Raw genomic sequence first — 15,388 nt, 5'->3', positions numbered from 1 at the left:
AACAAGGCCTATGAAAATACGCAATAATGAAGGAAAGAGAGTACTGATTCACAGATTCAGATGAAGAGCTTGCGTCTCATATAAAGCAGAATAAAGTAAATTTTAGAAGATATGTACTTGGTGCACTCAAAAAGCACAGGAGGACAACAGAGTCTGTGAAATAGGAACCAAGAGGCAAAAAGAGAGACCAATCTAAGATAAAGGCAGAAATACAAGAAAGCCAGTTGAAATAAGAACACAATGCAAGGCAATCTAAAATGCAACAGCAGAACTGAGATATGCATCAAGAGAGAGGCAATAAGGAGCAGAAAATAAGTCAGTGATATGCAGGATAACAGCTCTCCAAAAAATACAGAGAAAAAGGACAAAGAGATGAAAATTATCAAGAGGAAGATTAATGTTGTTGAGAAGCAGTAACTGTCTACTGAAGAAAACCATTTTGAGCCAAAGACTGTGGTATGGAGCCAGGAGGACGGAAGATGCTTGATGACATCTTTACGCTATCAAACCAGCCCTGGACTCAGGGATGAGACGCGTCCCTTATTTAAGACAGTGTTTTTGGCATTTCTGTTACTTGTAGACAAATGCAGTCACAATGGATACAGATGCAATGGCCTTCCTCTTAAAGCAAGGTCAGCAGCTATGCTTCTTAATTAAAAAGTCAGCCCTGCCTCTTAGTTACTTGATAGGTGAAGCACATGATCAACTCTTAATCAACAATGCTGAACATCTGTGCTCCAGAATGTATCAGAGGGTAAACTTTGAATTGTCTGCTACTTAAATCTGGTCAGGTGTCTGGATAACGGGGAGGCAGGAAGGGACGTGCAAAATGCTCAGTGGTTGCTCACTCCAGGCTGCCCAGCCTGGTCCTGACAACTCCACACGGTGAGGTCAGGCTTTATTTGAGAGAGATGCAACTGACCGCAAAAAGCTTGATCAGACCGTGGCACTGGTTTTTTAGATGGCCATTGAGGAACCACCGGTCTCAGGGCCCCACCATCTGTGCAGTCGACATTAAGAGTGCTGCTCTTTATATACCCTAGATGTCTGCTGTCCTCTGTTCCTTTTCCTTGAATTACACTCCTTGTGATGGGTTCAATTGTATGTCCCCCGCCCCAAAGATATGTTCACATTCTGACCCCTGGTACCTGTGAATGTGATGTGAATTGGATACAGGGTCTGTGCAGAAGTAATTAGTTAAGGATCTTGAGATGAAATCATCCCAGATTTAGGGTGGGCCCTAAATCTAATGACTGGTGTCCTTGTAAGAGGAGAAGACACACACACACACACACACACACACACACACACAGAGAGAGAGAGAGAGAGAGAGAGAGAGAGAGACCATGTGAAGATGATGGCAGAGATATAGCTACAAACCAAGGAATACCAAGGATTGCTCGAGTAACCAGAAGCTAGGAAGAGGCCAGGAAGGATTCTTTCCTGGAGATTTCAGAGGGAGCAGGGCCCTGCCAACACCTTGATTTTGGACTTCTAGCCTCCAGCACTATGAGAGAATAAACTTCTGTTGTTTCAGGCCGCCAAGTTTATGGCAATTTGTTACAGCTCTCCTAAGAAACTGATATATTTCCCAATAGTCTACTTGAAAACAAGCACTGGAGAGTCATGTGGAATTTGGTGAAGACTTAGCTGGGGAGAGATGGAGAGGCTTTATTCCACACACCCTGTGACAGACGCTGGCGGTAACTTACCCAGCCTCCGTGGTCCTCTCCCTCCTTCCTGCAGACCTGTGCTTTTGCTCCAGTGTTAACCCTGCCCCCCATGGCTGGGGGAGGGGGCCCCTATCTCCAGCTCCAGGAATTTATCCTGATTAGTCTAAGCCCCAAGTGCTGGTTCCTTTCCTTCCGGGGAGGAAATGTAACTATTGCTTTTGAGAGTGCTAAGATTCAGTTTTGCTTAATTTGAATTAGGAATCCTGAGCTCTGGCCTTTTCAGAACTTACACAAGACACATGAGGAACAAATCTCTAAGTGCTAGTCTGGTAATGAGGATGCTAAAGCATCAGCTATGAGGCAGACTCTCTGCTGAGTGCTGGCCTTTTCAGAACTTACACAAGACACATGAGGAACAAATCTCTAAGTGCTAGTCTGGTAATGAGGATGCTAAAGCATCAGCTATGAGGCAGACTCTCTGCTGAGTGCTTTCAACACATGTTCTTATCCCTATAAAAACTCTGCTAGGTAAATCTTCCAAGCAGATTTTACAAATGAAGAACTTGAGGTGCAGAATAATTCTATAACTTGTATAACAGCCAATGCGAAATTTAAACAATGTTATGAATGAGATCAGATTGACCACTTGCATTTAGAGAAAACTCCCATCTCCATAAGCGTCTGGCCTCTGCTGTGCTCTCCAATCTCACTTCCCACCTCCCTCTTGCTCACCAGGCTCCAGCCACATACAGTTTCTTCCTTGATCTTGTGAAGCTGTGCCCATCTCTGAACCTGGGCAGTGGAGAGCTCTTTGCCCAGATCCTTTCCGCACCTTTGTCTTGCCTCAAATATCATCTCAGATGATTCTTCCTTGACCATAATGTTTAGTATTGCCTCTTCCAAACCACCTCCGTGGTCTCTACCTCGCTCATTCATTGAGCAAACACTTACCGAGTACCTACTATAACCCAGGTACTGCTTTAGTGCCTTCACAGATTTTCTGCATGGCACTTAACGCAATCGGAAGTTTTCCCAGTTATTTCATTGTTGATTCTCGTTCTTCACCCTGTAGAATGATGGTTCCTTGAGGGTAAGGATCTTGACTGTCTTGGTCGCTGCTGAGTCTGTGCTACCTAGGGCAGTGCCCGTTGCTTTTTGTGGCACTTAGAAGGAATTCAATAAATACTTGTTGAAGGAAGGGATGAATTTCCTGATGTTTATTACTAGCTGACTCTATTACTTGTCCATGAAGTGCTTGCAATGAAGCACTGTGATTTGAGCCAATGGTCACTCTAAGCCCATGTTCTTGCATGTAATTGGCCTATACCAAACCAGTACATAAAGAGAGCAAACTGGGAAAGAACAAAGTGATTAACCAGCCTGGAAGGCATAGGTTATTGCCCTTTAAAGCGTCGATGCTAAGCAAACACGTAACATTCCATTCTGAGAAGGCTAGAGCGACGACAGGGTTGAAATGAGACGTCAGTCACCTTAGTTGACAGAGATAATAACTCTCTTGTGGCCCAAGACGGAAGTCAGACTTCAAAGGGAAAGATGTGTTCCCAAGCATGAGACACAAAAACCGGCTTTGGGCACATGTTAGTTTCCTGTAGCTGCCAAAACAAAGTACCACAAACTTGGCGGCTTAAAACACCAGACATGTATTCTCTCACAGTTCTGGAGGCCAGAAGTCAGAAACAGGGTGTTGGCAAGGCTGCGCAGGGTCTGGAGGAGAATCCTTTCTTGCCTCTTCGACCTTCTCCTGGGTACTGTCATCCGTTGGCTGGAGGCTGCATCTCCCCATGTCTGCTTCCATCTTCACACTGCCTTCTCCTCCATGTGAGAGTCTCATCTCCCCTGCCTCTCTCTTATAAGGACTTTTATGATGGCATTTAGAGCCCACCTGCATAATCCCACATAATCTCCCCATATCAAGATTCTTAATTGAGGGACTTCCCTGGTGGTCCAGTGGTTAAGACCCCGCACTGCCAACGCAGGGGGCCTGGGTTTGATCCCTGGTCAGGGAACTAGATCCCACATGCCGCAAGGAAAGAGCCCGCATGCTACAACGAAGATCCCATGTGCTGCAACTAAGACTTGGTGCTGCCAAATGAGTAAATAAATATTTTTTTAAAAAAAAGATTCTTAATTTAGTCACATCTGCAAAGACCTTTTTCCAAAGAAGGTAACATCTGCAGGTTCCAGGAATTAGGATGTGAACACACCTTTGGCAGCCATCACAGCCTACCACAGGGAGCTCTAGATAAGGTAAAAAAAAAAAATCCAACAGTAATGGATTTATGTTAGGGTAGTTTTTTTCCTTTCTCTTTTTAATTTTGGTAAAGTACACATGACATAAAATTTACCATCTTTAAGTATACAGCTCACGTTGTTGTGCAGCCATCACCATCATCCATCCTCATAACGGTTTTCACCTCATAAAACCTAAAACTCTTTACTAATTAAACAAGAAGTCCCCGTTCTCTCTTCCTCCTAGCCCCTGACAACCACCATTATACTACCTGTGTTTACGATTTTGACTACTCTGAAGTATCTTATATGGAGTTATATGGTATCTGTCTTTTTATAACCAGGTAGGGCAGTTTTAAGTGAAAAAAAAAAATTGCCTACTTAAGTAATTTAGAGGAGAACATTTTGTGAAAAAAGACCCTTGGATGGAAGAAGTAATTACTAGCTAAACCACATGCAAGCCCCTCTGTGAAATAGAATATGGTTTAATATGGACAAAACAGACCCACGATTTCACAGAAGTGAACTGGTCCTAGAGAAGCCTGGTCACGTCTATAGAGTTGACTAGAACTGACCCTGAACGGAGTAGGCTCCTGGCTTTAGAACATCCAATAGGCTGCTTGGAGGAAATAATGAGATAAAAGGCAGTAACACTCAATTATCCCCTAGATCTGTTACATTAGTAAATACCAACTGTGAAACATTGGGGATATTGGAAATCTGGAAATATTTAATGGATGTTTGTGTCGTACTTAATGGATGTCAGTTTCTTTTATTTCTTTTGATATTTTATGGCATGTTTCCTTGCAAAAGGTAGTTGTGTGGGAAGACTGTTGTCAGCCTGACTGGTTAAACACTCAAGAAAATACTAATGTTTCTGGGTGAGAGCTCAAGTCAATAAAGGTGTGGGATTCTTAAAAAGGAAATTGGGTATTTCATCCTGTTAGCTCTTCTGTCTGGCACAAGGGTTCTGATTTTATACTTACTGTCCCATAAACCTAATACCAATCCCTGTAGTAAAAATGATCTATGTTAAATTTGAGATTTCTCATTGTAAAAATTCCATGTAGTCCTGGTTCTTTTACCAGCTAACAACAGTTTTCCGGACCTTACTTGCTCCAGGGCTGGCATCTAGCTGCAGGTATCTGAAAACCTTCTGTTTGTAAGATTAATTTCTAATTCAATATTAATTGTGCTCAGAAGCATTTTATGAGCCCCACTTCCACCACGTTGGGGTACCCTATCTTGCTGCTTAAGCCCAATCTCCAGTCCTGAGAGTGACTTTCATTGTCTACAGATTCCTTCTTGCCCTGCCCCAACTCACCAAACTGGACCTCTGAGGAGGGCTAGCTTCATGGGTGTCCCAGCTGTGCAGCTGCCCTGGATCTCTCGCCCAGAATGGTCTCATTCTTAGTTTAATGCACCATGGTTGTCATTTTGAAATTTTTAATAATTTTATCTTTGAGTTGAGTTTTGTAAGTAAAATCTGAAGGGATTCCAACAGGACCATAGGGCATGTGTGTAAGCAGAGATATGCATGATCTGTGTCCACCATTCTTTGCTATCTCATTCTCATGAGTGTTCCTGATACCGCATTTTGAGCATACAATTCTAGGGGACCCAAGATATGTGGGAGTAAGTGTGACTTAGTGGCTTGGGGTGGGGAGGATGCTGACAGCCCTGAGAGACTGTGGTTTCCTTTTGAACTAGAACTTGCTCCAGATGCAGAATGAAGGTGATGGCATTCAAAGAGCCATGAATGACCACATCACATCCCTTCTTACTCGTTACTTTCCTGTATTAGCCAAACTGAAATGACGTGGGCTCATAAAATGCTTCCGAGCACAATTAGTATTGAATTGGAAACTAATCTTACAAGCTAAAGGTTTTCATATACTTGCAGCTAGATCCTTTCATCTAGGCTGAAAATGATGATGTAGAAAGAAAGGAAAAGATAGGGCAACCCAGAGTTCCTTTTCCTTTCAGTCTTTCCTTAATCATTGGGAAGCTAAAAGTAGAGAGCATTGGTAGAATATATGCATATTAGGAAGTAAAATAAGAAGCTGAGTTAGTTTTGTGCACGAAACTGACTTAGTATTCTGGTAAGAATAAAATACATATGCACGTTCAAACTGCAAAATACAAACTGTGTAGTTTCAGTGATTCTGCATATGCGTTAAGTGCTCTTACATTTGAATTTAAAAGTGGCTTTGGGCAATATAAAGATGAATGGTAAAATTCATGCTAGTAACTTAAAATTTTAATTTTTCTTTACTTAGAATCACATTAAATAGCAAACAAAAAGTACTACGACAAGTTAAGAGAGAGAACATGGAAGAAAAGAGCTTTATATTTCCATACTTTTGATGGCTCTTTTTTCCTGCTTTTTGAACTCTGTGCCCCACAAATTATACAGCAGGCCCTACTTCTGAGTGCCAGCACCCAGGCAGGGCAGACCCAGCTTTCCTGCCACACTTGCAGCAACGTGATTTGGACTCCCCGGCTGTGCTCTGGGGACACGTCTCTCCATTTCCAGCCTGCTTCCATTTTATATCATATAAACACATATATGCACATATGCACACACAAACATGCCAACGGACAAGAGTGGGATTAAGGACATGATCCTTAATAAAGTCTAACCTGATTCACGTTCTGTTTCAGGGACCTCAAAAACTTCAGGCTCCTCAGGTAAGAACCACCTGGTCTCCTCAGCCACCTCAGGGACCTCAGACCCTTCGTGAAGTTCAGACCACTCCCTTTCAGTCTCCTCATCAGCCTCAGCTTCACTTTCTTCTGCTTCTAGAAAAAAATAAGAAGAAATAAATTATTTAGCTTAAGCCAGCAAATATTTAATTGAGAATGGCCCCTAAAGCATGAGGCTTAATGAGAAAGATAGATACAGTCTCTACGTATTTTATCTATTAAAATGCAGTAGTAAAGGATGATAGTGATATGCTCCGAGTATTATGGGAACACTAGCCTAAGGATTCATTCAAAAGGGGGAAATGTAGCAGTCCAAATATTATAACAGTAAAAGATAGGAAACAGCCCACACGTCCACTTAATAGGGAATGGATATACCTGCACTGTCTGATATGTAGCCATGAGCCACGTGTGGCTATTGAGCACTTGAAATGTGACTAGTCCACACTGAGGTGTGCTGTAAGTATAAAATACACAACCGACTTCAGAGATTTTGTATGAAAAATTGAATGTAAAAAATATCAATAATTTTTATGTTGATTATATGTTAGAATAATAATTTGGATATAGTGTATTACATAAAACATCCAGTTGGCTCTCTGAATCTTCAGGTTCTGTATCTGTGGATTCAACCAACCACAAATTGAAAATATTTGAAAAAAATTTCAGAAAGTTCCAAAAAGCAAAACTTGAAATTGTTGCATCCTGGCAACTATTTACATAGCATTTACATTTTATAGGTATTATAAGTTATTGAGAGATGATTTAAAGTATATGGGATGATGTGTTTAGGTTATATGGACATACTACGCCATTTTATATAAGGGACTTGGACATTCATGGATTTTGGCACCTGTGGGGGTCCTGGGACCAATTCCTCATGGATGCTGAGGGATGATTGTAATTAATTTCACTTATTTCTTTTTACTTTTTATGTGACTACTAGAAAACTTAAAATCATATATGTGACTTGCATTATATTTCCACTGGGCAGCACTAGGCTAGACTATACATTTTCTTACAGCTAATTACAAATAATAGAGCATGTTGATTGATATGCTAAAATTTAAAGAGTGTAACTCCACGTTTTACATAGTTGCTGATGACAGCTTTTAGAAATAAATGCATGGAAGTCTTTAAGGAAGAAGATGGGGTGGTGTTAGAAAACCTATCTCTTCAATTCCTCTTAATATACTTTTTAAATTGACTGAAACAACTGGTATTTTCTATGTAAAGATCTGAAAAACTAAATGAGCTTATTTTTTTGAGTCTTGTGGGACTCCCTGTCTCCTTGCCCAGTGAGTACCTTCTAAGAATCACATTCTAGTGGTGTAACATACCTCTGGCGCCCGGATTTTTAACCTAAATTTGGGTGATTAAGCACAAAGGAAAAAGCATCCTGAAGTGTCCTCATATCTTGAAGCTGACCAGGATTGCCAATCAAGTGTCTTCCAAGTAAGTGACTTGGAATGTGGGGAATCTTTTGTGTTACAAGAAGGATATACACATGAGGAAGAAGCACCATTTGCTAAATTCTACTAGGGTTAGAGATGAAGTTATAGATGCTCTCCTCCAGAAACTCAAAATGTCTTTCAGCTGAGTATCTCTTATAGTAAAAAAATCTTATCATATACTTTCAGTATGCATATATTTAGTTGTCTGTGTGTTCTTATCCACATTAGGTACATTATAAAGTATACATACAAAATGAATTTATATAATGATGCAGAAAATGTAAAAAGTTTGAGAACTTTTTTCTAGAATGCTACTGGAAAATCTGCCTTACCTGAGTCAGGAATGAACTGAAAAGAGCTCTAAGATCCTTGCACTATCTGTGATTTTTGATTATGTGTATGTTGTATTAGTCATTTACTGCTTCAGGTATATGTTGTATTAGTTATCTATTGCTTCATAATAAATTACCCCAAAAATTAGTGGTTAAAATAGTAATAATCACATATTACCCTTGTAATTTCTGGGGTCAGGAATTTGGGAGTGGCTTAGTTGCTGGTTCTGGCTCTGGATTTCTCATGAAGTCAGAGCGAATATGTCAGTTAGAGCTGCAGATGTCAATCTGAAGGCTTGACAGGGGCTGGTGGAGCCACATCCAAGGTGAACACTCAAAGCCAGAACCAAGGTCCTCTGGGAGCAGAGAGAAGCCCTGCCAGAAGTCCTGACCCACGGAATTGTGTGCAGAATAAAAACAGCGGTTGTTTTACAGTTTCTGGGTGGCTGGCTGCAGAGCGATGGAACCCTGAAACAGACTTTCTTCACTCTTTTGAGCCATGGACCGCTTTGGCAGTCTGGTGAAACTTATGCATCCCTTCTTAGAATAATGCTTTCAATCTCATAAAACAAAATACATAAGAAGCCAATTATACTGAATACAGTTATCAAGATATCAAAAAATGTTTGTGCTATAGGAAATCCATGCATCTTTGCTAATGCATTAAATAACAAGAACTAGCAACTGGTTTAATAACTACCATAATTTTGGAATAGTGACACGCATAAACAAGATATCTAAAACTGAAATCGGATATGAAAATATCTGTTTCTACTGGTGACAAAGTCAAGGTACTGCTAATACTATTGTGGGTTGTAGCCTATATTATGAGTTGAATAAAATACTAAATTTCAGTTAAGGGTTAGTAAAAAATAAAGTCATAATTATTTCTGCATTCAAATTCACAGACCTCTGAATTTCATCCCCAGGTTTAAAACTCCAGTCTTAAACTTTTAGAGTAAGTTATTCTATAATTGAGATGGAAGTTTTAGTATAAGGACAATGGGTATAGTAAGAGCTTAGCTGTTTTCTCAACTCCTACAGGATCCTTTAAATAGAAGTAATTCCAACAGCCACGCCTCACCAGTGACAAGGGCAACCATTTTAAGATGTGCTGCACATGGCGTCCTGCTGTGTACCCCTCTCTCAGGGTGGACGAGTGGGTATCTGTATCAGGAGTCCTTTTCCTATGAATCCATTACTGCTGTGAGCATATAGTTTATTACCCAAATTGGAACATGAAGAGAATGAGAGGGGGTCAAACAAATACTTCAGGAACCTGGGCATAAACCTGGACTCTCAGGGGCAAATTGGGAAATATGGTCCCCCTGTCTATAATTCACTGGAAATACTGCAGCTGTTTGCAGTCACAATACAAAACCAAATGGCACATTATTAATCATATAATCTTGTATTTGCCTTTTGCTTTCACATTCACATCTTCCAACAGCTTTCGATTTTCTTCATCTATTCTCAATGTCTCTTCTCTGGCTTTTCTGAAATGAAAAGGTCCAAAATTTAATTATCTTTGGAAATTCAGATATCTCACAATATTATAGAATTTAAGGCTTATTAATGGTAAAAATAAAGTCATTCATAACATTCATTGTCCTTTTTACTTCACAATGTAAATGTTTACTCATATTGAGTCTAGCTAATTTTCAGAATTTTTTTGTTTTTTGGGTTTTTTTTGGTAAGAAAAGTTGAAATGTTGTATTTTTAAAATTTTGGCTATTAAATAGGAAAACTGGAAAAATTAATAAAGGATTATCTAACTCCAAGCTGGGAGAATTTGTATCATTTTCCCTCTGATTAAATGAGAAATGTTCACAACATAGAGTTAAGTGAAAAAACATATAATATAAAACTATACGTAATACAAATTCACTTTTGTATTTAAAATGTATATAAATGATGATTAAAAGACTAGAATAAAATGAATCAAACTGTTAATAGTAATTATCTCTGGATGGTGGCATTTTGAGAGTTTTAAATTTTATTTCACATTTTTTCACCTTAAAAAATTTCTGTATGAATAAATAGAAAATTTGCAGTTTACCTTTATAAATCAGAAAAATTATTTTCTGAATTTTTTTCTTTTTAATACAGTAATGATGACATTTAAAGAGACCTGGGATAGGGAAACAAATCTCTGGAAGGAATCTGTTTTCCATTAGGGTCGAAGGACTAAACTTGCATTAATGATGAAGACAGGTATAAGGAAAGTTAGTAAAATAATGGCAAAAGACAATATTCATTAGAAATTAAAACATGCATAGCTTTGACCTAGAAATTCTGTATCTAGGAATTTAGCCCTCAGGTATTGGCATACTACTACACAAAGAAACATGTATAAGAATGTTGACTGCATCTTTAAAAATTATATTAAAAAACTGTATCAAGTACTCACCAACAGGGGACCAGTTAAGTGGAGCAGAGCCCATTCATCTCAGCAGCCCACTCTGGGGCAGTCTTCTTCAGATTGTTCTATGGGTGGGTCATTCTCTCATAGTCAGTGCTCTTTCTGTGTCCTTTTCCCCCTTTCATTGCAAATCTTTATACATATTCTCTTCAAAGATAGTACTACACCTCTCCACCCGACAAACATGTTTCTTGTTAATAGGGGGTGTTGTCTCACTGTATTCTAGATACAGTCTGCAATCCAGACTGAAGTCTTGGTGTAATTCGAGTTCTCTTTGTTCGTGACCCAGACCTTTGAGACTACTGAGCATTGTTTCTGCACGCCTTCCCTACTTGGCTGTGTGTGAACCGGCAATCCTTCTACTTAGTCAGGTACGGCTCTTTTGCGAGACTTCCCTGGTCCAAAACCTGGGTACTGTATGCTGCTGCTAAGACTCTGAGACCAGACAAGAAGGAGGAGGAATTTTGCTGCCAGTTTCTAATGACTGCTATATACTACTTGGATAAACAGTCAAAGACAAATGGTGATAACAGAAATTATCCTGAATTTAACTGGCACATTTGGAAACGAATGCTGGAAAATCTGTAGAATCAGCATGTCTGTAGATATTTGGCCAAAGATGTAATTCTAAATCCTGTTAACTTTATCTCTTTTCCAAGCAAACTGCAAGGCCTTTAAATGCATCTCTGACCATTTCTTCAAAAAAAAAAAAAAAACTGTTTTAAATTTCATTTTCTGCAGTATATGAGAAAAAAAGCAACATAGAGAAATGGAGAAAAGTCTGCTTCAATCTGGGCAAGTCTTTGCCATTAAGAGGTTTATAAAGATGTAAAAATTTAGAATCAAAAGAAGTAAAAATTGATTATAGAGATAGCTCAGAAAATTCAGTACTGTAAGAGGGAGGTGAAAGTTGAGTTGGAAGAAAGTGAAGATGTCTTTTTCCTTTAAAAAAAACCCTATAGATTAAATTTATTTTAAATTATCTACTTAAAATGTAGCAAACCTTCAGTCTAGAAATCAGATGCACTTCATTTTACTGCTATGCTGATAGCCTCATATGTGCTTAAATATTTCACTATTTCTCATACACTGGAAAAAAATTAGGTAATCCCTTAAATCCTAACAAACTGTGGCTCCATTTGTAACAGAATTTTTAAAAGCTAAAAGTAAATGTAATAAGTTTGTAATTATTGCCTTAATACTTTTAGTCAATTTTATGATCTATAATTTTATTAACTAAATTATACTTTATGTAGTTTTGTGTTAAGTTCATAAAGGAATGGCCAACTTAAGTGAACAAGGAACATTAAATAACAAAACCCTCTCACACACAGTTATCAGTTATCCATCTCCCACCCCCCAGCAATTACCCACCTCCCAGCTCCATAACTTCTAGAGTTTAAAGAACTCTCCTAAGTCCCAGCACAAATTGCTAATAACTGAAGGGGAGAAGGAAATAACATGTGAGAAAGCTCCTATCATTGCCATCACCAATAGTGGGAGGTTTAATGGGTTAATATAAAGAAATTTAGGTTTTGAATGTCTCAGCCTTGAACACTTGGAGAAGTAGGAATTTCAGTGGATACATTAAAATTTTTAGTGTCTAAAGAACTTGTTTCAGCAAGGAAGAACAATTAGAAAATTATTATTCTTTTTATATTTTATTTTCCAGTCTGAAGAACTTGATAAATTTAGCTATTCCAGCCATGAACAGATGGAAGTCCACCCACATTTTGAAATGCTCTTCGTTGCACCCAGATTAGAGAATAAGCTCTTGATGTTGAATCTGTCAATTATAAATAACTAGTCGTGTTCTTTCCTTATGCAGAACTTCATAAGGCTTTGGATTTTGGTCATACCACACAAGTGTATTTTCACTTTTTATTATATTATTTCTTTAATTTGTGGATTCTAGTCAGAAAAATTGTTTAATTCACAGATAAATATGGTAGAAAAAATATACCTTCCCTGTGCTCAATTTTCACAGTGTCTTTGGAAAGTAGACATTTGGCTTAGAATGTCTGATTTGGGACTGTGAAAATATCCACAGTTCTGCACTTTAGAGATTCTGGAAGTATTTGTGAAATTACTGTTTTTCTTAGAATTAGAATTGGATCTAGTTAGTAGGCCATTATTTTGAAGTTAAAGATGTTTCATAAATATAAATTGTAAGTAGATATTTAACAGCTATAAGAGGTTAATTAATCTAATACTGCGACAGGCGGATTTTACCTTGCTGCTTCTTCCTCATTTCTTTTCATTAGTAGTTCATCTAATAATCTTCCTAAAATCTTAGAGTCAATTTCTTGTTTATTCTCCAAATACAGTCTATTAAATAAATATTTTCCTGAAATACAGATAAAGAGAATAATATTAATTTTGAAGCTCTATAAAATATAGTGAAATATTTTGGAAATTAACAATGAAAAGTTATTTCTGTCTACATCCAAATATTGGGTGGGCCAAAAGGTTTATTTAGTTTTTTCCGTAAGACTGCTCTAGTAGCACTTAGTTGTCTTTTTTTTTAAGCCCTTATTGGAATATAATTGCTTTACACTGTTGTGCCAGTTTCTGCAGTACAATGAAATGAATCAGCTGTATTTATACACATATCCCCATATTCCCTCCCTCCCTGGACTCCCTCCCACCCTCCCTGTCCCAGCCCTCTAAGTCATCACCCATCATCAAGTTGATCTCTCTGTGTTATGCAGCTGCTTCCCACTAGCTATCTATTTTACATTTGGTAGTGTATACATGTCAATGCTACTCTCTCACTTCCTCCCAGCTTCCCCTTCACCCCTGGCCCCCCAACCCCATGTTTTCCAGTCCATTCTCTGCATCTGCATCTTTATTCTTGCCCTGTCACTGGGTTCATTGGTACCATTTTTTTAGATTCCATATATATGAGTAAGCATACGGTATTTGTTTTTCTCTTTCTGGCTTACTTTCCTCTGTATGACAGACTCTAGGTCCATCCATCTCACTACAAATAACTCAATTTCATTCCTTTTTATGGCTGAGTAATATTCCATTGTACATATGAACACTTAGTTGTCTTTAACTTCATTCAAACAATTTGGTTAGATTTTATGTGACAGCTGTCACATCAGCATGCATTTAAAAAAAGATTTATCAAAATTGGTGAATTTCTGTGTAGCCATTTTAATATTGAAGATGGAAGAAAAAAAGCAACATTTTCAGCATATTATGCTTTATTATTTCAAGAAAGGTAAAAATGCAACTGAAATGCAAAAAAAGATTTGTGCAATGTATGGAGAACGTGTTGTGACTGATCAAATGTGTCAAAAGTGGTTTGCGAAGTTTCGTGCTGGAGATTTCTCTCTGGACAATGCTCCATGGTCAGGTAGACCAGTTGAAATTGATAGTGATCAAATCGAAACAATAATTGAGAACAATTAATGTTATACCCCACGGGAGATGGCTGACATACTCAAAATATCCAGATCAAGCACTGAAAATCATTTGCTCCAGCTTAGTCATGTGAACCGCCTTGATATTTGGGTTCCACATAAGTTAAGTGAAAAAATTCTTGATGATATTTCTGTATGTGATTCTCTACTAAAATGAAATGAAAACATTCCATTTTTAAAACAAATTGTGATGGGTGATGAAAAGTGGATACTGTACAACAATGTGAAACAGAAGAGATCGTGGGGCAAGTGAAATGAACCACAACCACCCACACCAAGAGCTGGTTTCCATCCAAAGAAGGTGATGTTGTTTATACGGTGGGATTGGAAGGGAGTCCTCTATTATGAGCTCCTTCCAGAAAACCAAGCAATTAATTCCAACAAGTACTGCTCCCAGTTAGACCAACTGAAAGTGGCACGATGAAAAACACCCACAATTAGTCAACAGAAAACGCATAAACTTCCATCAGGATAATGCAAGACCACATGTTTCTTTGATGACCAGGCAAAAACTGTTACAGCTTAGCTGGGAAGTTCTGATTCATCTGCTGTATTTGCCAGATATCGCACCTTTGGATTTTCACTTAATTTCAGTCTTTACAAAACTTTCTTAATGGAAAAGATTTCAATTCCCTGAAGGACTGTGAAAGGTACCTGGAACAGTTCTTTGCTCAAAAAGATAAAAACTTTTGGGAAGATGGAATTATGAAGTTGCCTGAAAAATGGCCCAAGGTAAAGGAACAAAAGGGTGAATACATTGTTCAATAAAGTTCTTGGTGAAAATGAAAAATGTCTTTTATTTTTACTTAAAAAACTGACGGCACTTTCTGGCCCACCCAATATATTTTCCTTTAAGCATTTATCTAAATAGAGCCCAGATTCTTTAAGAGACCATCTTAGATTCTTTTTAAAAGGAATATATTGGCATGCCATAAATAACTAAAACATAAAAAGTAGTAGTATAATATATTCTCCCCCCTGGAAATTCTCTTTTCAAATATATTTCCTTAAGAGGCAAAATGACAATATTCTTGGTCCCCTCCTCAAAGATTAGTTGACTGTATATGTGTGAGTTTCTTTGCGGGCTCTCTGTTCTGTTCCATTGGTCTATGTGTCTGTT

General features: G+C 38.3%; 1 protein-coding gene across 1 annotated transcript in view; it reads right to left on the bottom strand.

Moving 5' to 3' along the window:
• Positions 1 to 15,388, bottom strand: part of AK9 (adenylate kinase 9) — a 110,142-nt gene that overhangs the window by 49,599 nt on the left and 45,155 nt on the right. The window contains exons 16-18 of the mRNA XM_057737677.1: positions 13,070 to 13,184; positions 9,835 to 9,911; positions 6,567 to 6,725 (exon numbers count right to left, since the gene is read on the bottom strand). Of these exons, the coding sequence (XP_057593660.1) occupies positions 6,567 to 6,725; positions 9,835 to 9,911; positions 13,070 to 13,184 (351 nt within the window). The remainder of the gene's footprint in view (positions 1 to 6,566; positions 6,726 to 9,834; positions 9,912 to 13,069; positions 13,185 to 15,388) is intronic.

The sequence above is a fragment of the Hippopotamus amphibius genome, chromosome 6, assembly GCF_030028045.1.
Source record: "Hippopotamus amphibius kiboko isolate mHipAmp2 chromosome 6, mHipAmp2.hap2, whole genome shotgun sequence".
In the NCBI taxonomy this organism is placed as follows: domain Eukaryota; kingdom Metazoa; phylum Chordata; class Mammalia; order Artiodactyla; family Hippopotamidae; genus Hippopotamus; species Hippopotamus amphibius.
The sequence above is the reverse complement of the archived record's forward strand: the minus strand, read 5'-3'. Positions and strand labels throughout refer to the sequence as shown.